The sequence below is a fragment of the Dromiciops gliroides genome, chromosome 2 (assembly GCF_019393635.1).
Source record: "Dromiciops gliroides isolate mDroGli1 chromosome 2, mDroGli1.pri, whole genome shotgun sequence".
Classification (NCBI taxonomy): Eukaryota; Metazoa; Chordata; class Mammalia; order Microbiotheria; family Microbiotheriidae; genus Dromiciops; species Dromiciops gliroides.
Window position 1 is genome coordinate 80,305,094 of NC_057862.1, and position 12,553 is coordinate 80,317,646.

A 12,553-nucleotide genomic window follows, 5' to 3' on the forward strand; every position below is an offset into this window, starting at 1 on the left:
CCGCGCGCCTCCGCTTTGGCCGGACGCTCAGGCTGAGCCGCGCAGCATCTCAGTGAGTCTGTCTCTGAGCCAGCCCCGGCGCTCGCCTCCCGGGAAAACAGGCAGGCAGGCAGGAGGGGGCAGCCGTCTTGTAGACGCTCCTTTCCCTTGTGCCCACCAGGACGGACCGCAGGAGCAGGAGGATGCAGCGAGCCTCGGCTCTCCTGCTGCTTCTGGCGCTGGGCGCCTGCAGAGCGGAGCGCGATTGCCGCGTGGACACCTTCCGAGTGATGGAAAACTTCGACAAGGCCCGAGTAGGTATCAGCCCGTCCGTCCCCTGCGCCCAGTCGGCCCAGGACCCCGTTCAGGGCCTGGCCGGATCTCCCCAGTGACCCCTCCCCTTCTCCTTTACAGTTCTCCGGGACCTGGTACGCAATGGCCAAGAAGGACCCTGAGGGGCTCTTCCTGCAGGACAATATCGTCACCACGTTCTCGGTGGAACCGGAGACTGGCAAGATGAAAGCCACGGCCAGGGGCAGAGTCCGGCTCCTCAAGTTAGTGACCCCGGAATAGCTTTGCGCTCCCACTGCGCGGGGTCCGAGCTCTGCGCTCTGTGCGTCGGCGGGACTCGCGCGGGCTCTGAACACCGAGCCCCGAGCCCCGCGCCCTGCGCCCTGCGCCCCGGCCAGCCCCTGCCTGCGCCGGGGCCAGGGTACGCTTCTCCTAGGCGTCTGCACCCCGGTCCCCCAGCCCCGGTGCTGGGAGGTGGGGGTGGGTGAGCGGAGAAGGTATCAGAGAGGAGGGTGCGTCGGCCGGGCACCACTTAACGCTCCTTTTCTGGCCCCTTTGCAGCGACTGGAACGTGTGCGCAGACATGGTGGGCACTTTCACGGATACAGAAGACCCTGCCAAGTTCAAAATGAAATACTGGGGAATGGCGTCCTTTCTCCAGAGAGGAAGTGAGTATTGCCGTGGTCTGAGAGACAGAGATCCAGGATTTGTGGGGCAAAAACATGTTTCTTCCCAGTCACTAAATCTTACTCCTTGGGGACAGAGTTGATGATGAGCCTGAAAATAGAAGTGGATGGGAAACCTGAGAAGATGAATTGGCATGGTCTCTTGGGAGTGTTGTGGGGTCTTTGGATTATTCAGACTATTTCCAGGAGCCTTAATTCTACACCATCATACTGTCCCAGGTTGTTGAGGAGGTGAGGTGGCAGATTACTGGCTAGGGATATTTTTTCCCCATCTACTATATCTTTAAATATGCAAAAATCACATGCTTACCTACTTTTCTTGGGGAGTATCATCCTAGTTTAGGTAGTCACCCAACAGTGTCTCCAAATAATGTTTTAAATTGCATAGAACCTTACCACTGACCAAGTGAATTCTCCTACATATCATCCCATTTGATGTTAACAGTTCCATGAGGTGGTTAAAACAGGCATTATCCTCATTTTGCAGATGACAAAAAGGCTTCTAAGAGTTAAAAGAACTTGTCTACATCACACAGCTGGGAAGTAGCAAAGCTGGGACCCTAGCTCATATCTTTTGACTCCAAGTTGAGTAGTCTTTACCTGGTCGCATCTCTACTAGCCAGTTATTCATCCTCTCATTTGGTGTCTCCCCCTCCCCCTCCCCCTCCCCTCCTCTCCTTGCCTAGCCACTCAGGTAGTGATATAAGGAGAGGGCAGGGAAAGATATCATTACCTCATCTGGTTTTGTTTTTTTCATGAGCCGTCACTCTCTTAAAAAAAAGGGGCTTTATGTAGTCACAGATGCATTCTCTTTGTAACCCTCCTTGCTAGGTACTGAATGAAGAAGCATCAAATCACAGACTTTAAGGAATGGAAAGAATGGTAATGAGTATCTGGACCTAATAATCCGATCACTCGTTAGGAGTCAGGAAATAGTTGTTATTTAGGCATGTCCAACTCTTTGTGACCCCATTTTGGGGGGTTTTCTTGGCAAAGATACTAGAATGGTTTGCTGTTTCCTTCTCTGGCTCATTTGACAAATGAGGAAACTGAGGCAAACAGGGTTAAATGACTTGCCCAGGATCACATAGCCAGTGTCTGAGGCTGGATTTAAACTCAGGTCTTCCTGACTCTAGCCCCTGAACATCTATCCACTTCACCACAGGACTGCCTTAGGAGTCAGGAAGACCTGAGTTCAAGTTTAGCATTATACACCTACTAACTGTGTGACCCTGGGCAAGTCATTTAATCCGTTTGACTTAGCTTCCTTAACTGTAAATGGGGATATCGGCATAAATAACATAACATTTGTAAACACTAAGCACAAATATTTTTAAGCATCTTTATTATGTCTATTCATGAGAAGAAATAGAGCATGATGTTGGTGTCAGAGGACTTGGGTTCAAATCCCACTTCTGACTCTAAAGAAAGACTTTCTGCATCTATAAAACAAAGGATTGGACTGGATCACCTTTGAGATCCCTTCCTGTTCTAGAACTATGGTCATATGAGCATTGTTCTAAATGTTAGAACAGAAAAAAAATGAAATTGAAAATTGAGAGTTTACAAGGACCCTTCGGGATTATGGAACCCAAGTACCTCCTTTTACACGAGTCCTTGTGAGTGATAAATAACTGAGCCAAGTCCTGTCTCCAAATGCCATGTTCTTTCCCTTCTGCCTCAGCTGCCATGGGCATAGATCTGGAGGCTTTCTGTGAGGAAGCTTCAGCCCCAAAGGGTTAAGTGACTTGCCCCAGGGAAGCCTGTGACCGGCAGAGCCAAGATGATGGCTCACATGGCCAGCCTCCCCATGCAGTGCCTTTGTTTTGTCATTATAGCTAAGAGTTGTGCTGCTGAGTAACAGGAGGGGAGATGGACATCTTAGACAAGTGCCAAGTCAGAGGAGGTGAGGGCTGACCAGGGCCCTTGGGTGATTTCAGTTGTTTGATGAGTGCCCCAGGCTGTAATGCACTCCCTGTGATCTATGATCCTGCTCTGTTGACAACTCTTGGACATTGCCCCCGGGATGGATCTGCTTCTTACATATCATGTCTTCCCCTTTCCTCTAAAACAGGAACTCTGGCTAGGTGGCACAGTGGATAGAGTGTTGGGCCTTGAATCAGTAAGACTTGAGTTGGAATTCAGCCTCAGATACTTCCTGGCTGTGTGGCCCTGGACAAGTCACTTAACCTCTGCCTACCTCAGTTTCCTCCATTGTAAAAAGGGGAAATTAACACTTACCTTGCAGGGTTGTTGTGAGGTTCAAATAAGATAATATTTGTAGGGGCAGCTAGGTGGTGCAGTGGATAGAGCACCGGCCCTGGATTCAGGAGGATCTGAGTTAAAATCTGACCTTAGACACTTGACACTTACTAGCTGTGTGACCCTGGGCAAGTCACTTAACCCCAATTGCCTCACAAAAAAAAAAAAAAGATAATATTTGTAAAGCACTTAGTACAGTTCTTGGCACATAGTAGGTGCTATAACCTACCATCATTCTAGTATTCTAAATCCACTTTCCAGAATGTATTTTTGGAACTTATTTTTATAAGTTACTGTAGAATAAGTTGGAAAAAGTGCTGGCTTTGGAATTCAAGGATCTGAGTTTGAATCCCAGCTTTGTCACTTACCACCTGTGTGACTTTGGATTGGCTCCTTCACCTCTCCATGCTTCAGTTTCTTCATCTATAAATGAAGGGGGTTGGACCAGACAGATCCTTGGGGTCACTTTCAGTTCCAAATCCTTGCTCCTTAGGTGTCCATACATTTACCCATTAGATGAGTTCCTAAAAAGTTATATTAGGGGGCAGCTAGATGGTGCAGTGGTTAAAGCACCGGCCCTGGATTCAGGAGTACCTGAGTTCAAATCCGGCCTCAGACACTTGACACTTACTAGCTGTGTGACTGTGGGCAAGTCACTTAACCCCCATTGCCTAAAAAAAAAAAAAAAAAAAAGCTATATTAGGTGAAACTATGTATATCAAATTTTATGTTAATGATGTTTTACATTTTTTAAAAGTCAATGCATTGGGGGCAGCTAGGTGGCACAGTGGATAAAGCACCAGCCCTGGATTCAGGAAGACTTGAGTTCAAATTCAGTCTCAGACACTTGACACTTACTAGCTATGTAACCCTGGGCAAATCACTTAAACCCCGTTGCCCCGCCCCCCCCAAAAGTCAATGCATTCCCACAAGGGAAAAGAAGTTTCATCCTAAGCAATAATGAAAGCACGTTAAATAAAGCAGGAAAACTTTAAAAATAATACATTTAAGGGAAAATTGAATTTTCTAATCAAACAACACTATTGCTAAAAATTAATTATGATTACAAAACCTCAGCTGAGATATGACTCAAATCAGAAACTGTAGACACATAATAATATAGAGAAAGTGATGCAATCTGCATGACTTAATCATTAATTCCTTCTGACTAGGAAGGTACTACCAACCATCACGAAATATAAACAAATAAAGAATCACTGATTGATAGAATTGGCAGGGAGATTAGAGGTCATCTTTCCAGCGGAGAAAACTGAGGCCCAAAGAATTATTTTTGATCAGTAATGTAACTTGTCCAAGGCCACACAGCTAATTAGTAGCATATATTATTAACACTGGGATTCTTTTTTTGGTTTTTTTTTTTTTGGAGAGGTAGTAAGGGTTAAGTGACTTGCCCCGGGTCACACAGCTAGTTAAGTGTCAAGTGTCTGAGGTCGGATTTGAACTCAGGTCCTCCTGAATCTAGGGCTGGTGCTTTATCCACCACACCACCTAACTACCCCCAACACAGGAATTCTTAAGCTGGGGTTGTTGAACTTGATTTTTTGTGTTGTTTTTTTTTTTAAGTATTTTGATAACCATTTCAATATAGTTTCCTTTGTGTTATTATGTGTTTTATTTTATGCATTTACAAACATTATCCTGATAAGGGCACCAGATAAGGGTTTACCAGAATGTCGAAAGGATCCACTAAACAAAAAAAGTTAAGTATCTGGAGTCTTGAGATTTGAATTCATTCTTGACATAGACAGTTCCCCTATTTTCAAGCTGACTGAAACTCCTTTCAGTTCCTGGGAACTTTTGTGTGTTTTTGCGTCCAAGCCCATGAGTTTTATTTAGGTTTGTATTCTCCCAAACACTTTCCTTTTCTATGCAGTTCAGAGACACTAGACTTGGGTGTCAGAAGGACCTAGATTTGAGGCACTAGCTTTGTGACCTTGGGGATGTCACTTAGATGGACCTTAGTTTTCTCATCCTTTAAGATGGGCACAAGAATGTTTGCCCAGTTTGCCTCATAGGATTCCTGTCAGGAGCAAATGAAATGAAGCCTGTACAATGCTTTGTAAATTGTAAAGCTCCGTAAAAATGTGAGGAACCGTTGTTTTTAAATAGCTGCTCCTTTTTTTTTTTATTTTATTTTTCTTAGGAGGTGTGGTATGGATTTGGAGATAGGTGCCCTAGATTTAAATCTTGGCTCTGATGCTTGTTGTTTGACCTTTGGCAAGTCGGGGCCTTTCACCTTTAGCTCATCAGGGCCTCTATTTCTCCATCAGCAAATTGGGGGAAGGGCATTGACCCAGACAGTCTCTAAAGACTCCCCTTTCCTAGTTAAATTCTTTGGTTCCCAAGCTATTTAAGGAAGGGCTATCTACATCACTGAAAGAATTCAAATGCTATTATTTAATCGTAAAAATTCATTAATTTTAAAAGGAAAGTTGCAAAATGCCCCCCCATCTATTTTGAGTTCAAATAAGTTTTCTTTAAATGAATAACTGCCCTGGCACCTTCCCCTCTGAGTTACGTGTCCTACAAATGGAGGACAAAGGGCATTCCTCTGTCCCTGTCCCAAAGGCACCGTGTTCCTGTTGAGTCGTGGCTGGGGTTTTGGGTGAAGGGGGAGGGGGTAAGGAGGAGGATTAACTTTAACCCCTCAAACACTCCAGCCTGATTGATCTAGATAATTGGATTCTTTACCTTTTCTAGTCTTAATGCTTTTCATTTTCTACCAACCTTGTCCATGTAGAGTCTGGAGTAAACCTGTTTCATAAGTCAGAAAAAGTCTCAGTCACATTGTTTGTTGGACTGACTTGACTAGTTTTGGGGGGCAGGGTGTGGGGGTTTTGGGGGGCAAGAAAATGGCGGTCAGAGTAGCTAAGCCAAATTGTGTATGTACCAGTTGATATCTTTCCCTTTTGGGTTTAAGAAAACCAGGCAGCAGCCTTTCCACCATCTAAGTCTTATGTCATGATACCATTTGGGAATCAGCTCCCTACATAAGGAAACACTATATAGAATATTGAGACTTACTACAGAGTAGCATTACCAGTAAATGGAAATCCAATGGATCATGTAGGCCTGCTCCTCCCTCAGTATCAGTAAGATTGTGGGCTTGGTCCTTGTCAATAGGCCATGAACAATTCTTCCATTGAAAATATAAAGATGAGACTGACCAGGGTTGTTACTCTGGCATTATTTCTTAACATCATCGTTGAGGCATTAAACTGAAAAGAAAGGGATCCAGGAAGAGACAGGGAAATGACTCTCCTCCTTTTCCTTCAAGAGGTGGGGAATAATGGATGCAGAATGTTTCTATAGTATCAGACAGAAGCTGTGATTGCTTTTTCCTAATCTTTTCTGTCATGTAGAGACATTGTGTTGTAGTAGATGGAGAGCTTTGGAAGGCCTGGATTAAAGTCTATGTGACCCCAATCAGGTCAATTAACTTCTAGCCAATTCCAAGACTATAAATTGCATAGAAGGTGCTCATCTCCTTTGGTAGGTGAAGTTTTCTCATCTGGAAGTTGCCCCTATCAATGAAATCACAACTCTTGTACTTATCTCCTTTCCTTGTCACATGAGAAGGCTCCCTGGTTGGGTAGATGGATGGGGTGATATATCCAGAAATGACTATACTATTTAAAAAAGCACCAATAAAATTCTCATTTAAAAAAAGAAAGAAAAGCTCATGGGGAGTGTGGTGGGGGTAAACCCAAATACTCTAATTCCTTTTAAAGTCAAGAACAGTCTTAAATTTGACAGAACCAAAAGTGAAAACTCAAGTGAATCTTGGTCTCAGAATTTGTTTTCTCCCAGTTGTGTAGGGGAAATTCACAAGGCACAGATCTGCAGAGCTAGTCACAGCCTGGAGAGTTTATCTAAATAAAATGTCAAAGAAAAATGATCTTTACCTCCACAGGAAAAATCATGCTCATTTATGAATCATTCTAAGAAAGCCTTTAAGGGAGAACAAAGGAGAATTCTCCATTTGCCAGGGAGTCTGTGGGGGCATGGGAGGAAGTGGGACTCATTCTCATGGTTTCTATTCTTGGCTCTGTGGCTTAATAACTAACTGTGTGTCACAGGCCAGTCATTTAACAGATGCCCACCAGCTCCTCCATTAGTAAATGGAGGTAATTTTACCAAACAGAAAGGTTGGGATTTTAGTTTGGGAAAGTAGTCAAAAACATTTACTACATATGTAAGTGTGTCATGGAAGACATTCAGCATTATAAAGCAGGGTCCTTAATCAAATTCTTTTCACTGTCTTGCCTGGGGTAGAAAGTACAAAAAGATGGTCTTGGAACCAGTTCTTGGCTCAGCCATAGATTACTTGATGGCAGTGGATCAGGATAAGAACACAATTTACATCTAGAGGATTGCTGTGTGCATCTCTTTGCTAAGACACATTCACACAGACATAGATGATCCCTAATCTTTGTCCTAGGTTGTATGTACAAGTACCCTAGGACAAAAATTAGGGACCATCCTTGTAGGTAACTTCCAGATCTATATACCCAGCCCTAGTGGCTACCCAGAGCTTCAGTCCCACATTTCCAGTTGCCTCCTGGACATTTAAACTGGATGTGTCAGAAACATCTAAAACTCAACATGCCCCTAACATAATCTTTCCCTCTATGCTATTCTCTTCCTTCTTCCAGACTCCCCCTTTTCTGTTCTATGCACCAACATCCTTTGAGTCTCTCATATTTGTACTGTTGGTTTTATTCTTGGCTCTTATCTGCCTACACAATAGCTCTTGCACACGGCCCCTTCTCTGTACTCGCAAACTGCCATTTTAGTTTAGGCTCTCCATCTCCTCTCATCTAGATTTTTGCTAATTGATCTAACTGCCTCAAGTCTCTTCACAGTCTAGTCTTTTCTTCATCTAGCCACCAAAGTGATGTCAGTCCCTTACTCAAGTAATTCCAATGGTTCCCTATTGCCTTTAGCCAGTAAACATTTATGAACAAACCTACATGCCCTAGGTGCTGCGCCAAGCACTTTAGGATAAAGTATTAGCTGGTTAGCTTTTAAAGCCCCAAACTATCATTCCAGCCTCAGTGGACATTGCTCTCCATCCATGCTCTGTGAACCAGCCAAACTGGCCTGCTCTCTGCTCCTGATACATGACCCACCATCTATCTCATTGCTCTTGTGCTGACCGGCATCCCCTATCTCTGCAATGCATTTTCTCCTCCTCTCTGTCTTGGAGAATCCCTCTCTTCTTTCAAGACACTATCTACATGAAGCTTCTCCTGATGCCCCTAACTAGCTCCCTTTCCTTAACTACTTTGTCATCTATTCCTTTGTGCTTATTTCCTTATATAGTCTCTCCTCTTAGAATACAAGATCCTTCATATTCCTAGAAAACTGGCACAGAGCCAGGCACACCGTTGGTGCTTAATAAATGCTTATTCATTGACTGTCCATGCTCATGGCTCATAAGAATTCCTGGAGCATCCAGCTACTTCTGGGTACATCTACCCAGTACCCAGCATGAACTTTAGGAGTGCGATACCCTGTTCCACTTCCCAAGGAAGAGCAAGAAATAAGTTTTTCTGTATCATCTGACATATCAGAGTACTGAGTTTATCAATTGTTAATATATTTTGTTGGCAGCAAGGTGGTGGTGATTGTTGTTTGTCCTTCATTCTCAAAGAGGACCATGATATAGGCAGGTGATGTCATGACTTGCAGTGAATTGGATTTAAGTGAAGGAGGGCTGTGCAAAGTCACCAACCTCACTCTGTCCTCCAGAGCCTTCTGGGTCCAGTGGCAAGATGTACATCCAAGATGACTGGAGATGGCCCTGGATGTTTGAGGCATTCAGGGTTAAGTGACTTGCCCAGGGTCACACAGATAGTAAGTGTCTGAGGTGAGATTTGAACTCAGGTCCTTCTGACTCCAGGGCCAGTGCTCTATCTACTGTGTTAGGCAGCAGGGTGGTACAGTAGATAGAGCACTGAGCCTGGAGTCAGGAAGATATGAGTTCAAACCCAGTTTCAGACACTTATTAGCTATATGACCCTGGACGCATCTCTTAACCCCTATTTGCCTCAGTTCCTCATCTGTAAAATGGGGACACACTGAAGAAGGACATGGTAAACTACTCCAATTTCTTTGCCAAGAGAACTATAAATGGGGTCATGGTGAGTCAGACAAAACCAAACTGACTCAACAACAACAACAACAACATAATGGAGTCAATACTCAATTATCCACAAATGGGCCAAACATGTAGCTCGTTATCTATGGCAGATCTTGTTTGTAAGTTTTTATTGACATCATTACCCACTCTGCTTGGTTCTAAGAAAACACTGGCCATACTGGTTTTGTTTATTGTTTATAGTATATATAGCCCAGAAAAAGCCTTTTCAACCTATATACTTCAAGGCATTTGAAATAAAATTTAATTGTGCTTTAACTGTGCTTCTTAACTAAAGAAAGTATGAGACAAGGATAGCAAAGCTGGAGAAAGGCAAACTTTTACTTTCTTAGGTTGATAATTCACACCTGTCTAAGGCAGGATGGTGATAGCTATCATACAGTTAGAGCTAGAAGGAATCTTAGAAGTCTTCTAGTCCCAGTTGAGGCCCAGAGAAGTTAAGTAACTTGATCAAGGTCACACAGATAAGTGGCAGAGGTGGGATTCGAACCCAGATCTTTTCATCCAGTCGGGAAAGGGGAGGGGTCTTCAGGTATAGAATGGTACCCTTTCTACTCTCATCCATTCTCAGTTTAACATAGCTGAATCTGAAATGACCCGGCAGAGGCAGGAGGAGGAACTTAATCAGGGCATTGAAAGTGGATTTCTTCATAGGAAATATTGTGAACTTGTAAAAGATTATATCAATATTGAATTGGAAATACAAAACCATCATAAACTGCCTTCATCCCATCCCATGTCCTACAAATACACTTCCTGTTATTAGCTTTATTTCTTGGACAATCAATCTGAGTGGGGCATCTATCTCCTACGAGCCAAGGGGGAAATGTCAGTAACATGTCTTTCAACTATACTATGATTGTTTTATACTTACCTTTTGGACTGAGATCTTGACATTAGCCAAAGCCTTCTGGCTAATATCAACATTATATGGGATTTGCTCTTTATGACATGCTCATCTAGGAGGTCTCACTCATCTGTATTATAGGGTAACATATAATAAATTGAAAATGGAAGATAGTATCATTATTTTAGGGTCATGGATGATCACTGAAAATGATGTTATTCTTTGTTGTTTTAAATGAAGCAAAATAATTTCCAGATTTTTTTCCAATTCTGTAAAATTTATCTCAACTTTTCTTGGCCATAAAATTATCTGAATTTTACTTGCTAACTTCTGAACTAAATGAACCAAATCCTATTCAGATCGTCCTAAGCCAGGTTTGTGTGCCTCTGGAGAAGACTGCTGTGGAGCACTGTTCATCCCCAGTGCGTCCTCTTCTTAATCTAGCTGTAGAACTTTATCCCTCATAAGTACTGACACCTTTATTTCTTGGATCCTAGATGATGATCACTGGATTGTGGATACTGACTATGATACCTACGCACTTCAGTACTCTTGCCGCCTCAAAAATCCTGATGGTACCTGTGCTGACAGCTACTCTTTCGTGTTCTCTCGGGATCCTCATGGTTTACCCCTTCGTGCTCAGAGAGTGATTAGGCAAAGGCAAGAAGAGCTTTGCTTAGGGAAGCAGTACCGGATGATAGTTCATGATGGTAAGTGTTTTTCCAATTCCCTCTAGGTACATCTAGCCAGTAGTCAGCACGAACTTCAGGAGTGTGGTACGGCATTTATCTTGCTGAATTATGACACTCTTGATGTTTGCTAGTGAATTGGTAATGAATCCTGTAGAGAGAAATATTATGTGCATGCAAGAAGAAAAGTGAGGTCTCTTCTAAACCCTAAAAAAACCTAAATCTAAATTTAAGGACTGAGCTCATTTCTGTTCTCTCTTCCCTATTGCCCTCTCCTGGACTGGAAGGACACCAATATAACCAACTGAAAAATGAAAAAAAATCAGATGTCTCACTCACAGGCCATTGAATTATCAAGGAGCACATTTGGCAATGGTATTCTTGTGGAAAACCTTGGAGAGATGTCCCCAAATGGCTGCCTAAGGAGGGGCAACCACTCACTGGTAGTCTTTATTAAGAGAAGGTTGCATAACTTGTTGGGTCTGACCAAATGACCTCATCTTCCTTCCAACTCTAAGAGTCTGTGAGTAACTATCCAATCTGGTAGAGTTGTTTGGGCATCAGGAAGACACAACTATCATACTGAAAAGCAAATGTGCATGTTTGTATCAAAGGCAAAAGACTAAGAAATATTTATATAGTAACTGCCACAAAGGGGCTGAAATGTGATCATTTCAGGCAACATTTATTTTTGCCTCCGAGGTCAAATAAGAGTTTGTAATTTTTTTCCTTCTTAATAATTAAATTTACTTACTTGCCTTCTTCCTTTTGAGGGGAGGCATCCACTGATCCGATCACAGTGCTCTTGCTGACTCTTGAGAGAGGAGGCACCATTTGGCTTTTGTATTTCCAACACCAAATACAGTCGCATGTGTAGCAGGCACTTGATAAGGCTTGTTGAGTTGCAATCCAACATAGAGAATGCTTCTAGTAGAATGCTGTGTGGCTTTCCTTGGCCAGTGCACAGATTTTGCTTACCAAAATCCAAAAACGGGGCCGCATTAACTTTTCTCAGCATGCATCCCATGAAGACAAATTTCCAGGCAAAATGAAAAAGAAAAACCTAGCCCTATTATCCTGCATAGTACCAGGCATCCAGATGTTTGCCAAATAGACACACATTAATAAGACACAGGGCTGGGAGCAGCTAGGTGACGCAGTGGATAAAGCACCGGCTCTGAATTTAGGAGGACCTGAGTTCAAATCCAGCCTCAGACACTTGCCACTTACTAGCTGTGTGACCCTGGGCAAGTCACTTAACCCTCATTGCCCTGCCCCCCCCCCAAAAAAAGAAGACACAGGGCTAGAGAAGTGAGGGCCAAGAGGAGACATGCTCAAGATTGATCAAATCATGACTTGGCCACCAAATCCAGAAATACCAGGACATGGGACAAGGAAGCCCTCTTTGACACTGGAGAGATAAGTACAGATAACTGTGAAGGGAAGTGGTAGATGCATCTCTAGGAGGGATGAATAAAAGCTGTTTAAGGATGGGAGAGAACTGACATATTCAAAGACAAACACACTCACAGGGACAGGGACAGGATCTATGACTTCATAGGTTTCAGGGGGAACCTGGGTGAGGAAAACTCCCTCTACCAATCCAGATAAGGAC

The 12,553-nt window shown here is 43.3% G+C and overlaps 1 protein-coding gene across 1 annotated transcript in view; it reads left to right on the forward strand.

Moving 5' to 3' along the window:
- Positions 1–12,553, forward strand: part of RBP4 (retinol binding protein 4) — a 14,424-nt gene continuing 1,871 nt past the window's right edge. Inside the window, exons 1-4 of the mRNA XM_043981992.1 lie at positions 1–293; positions 394–533; positions 832–938; positions 10,747–10,959. Coding sequence (XP_043837927.1) covers positions 183–293; positions 394–533; positions 832–938; positions 10,747–10,959 — 571 coding nt within the window. The 5' untranslated portion in view covers positions 1–182. The remainder of the gene's footprint in view (positions 294–393; positions 534–831; positions 939–10,746; positions 10,960–12,553) is intronic.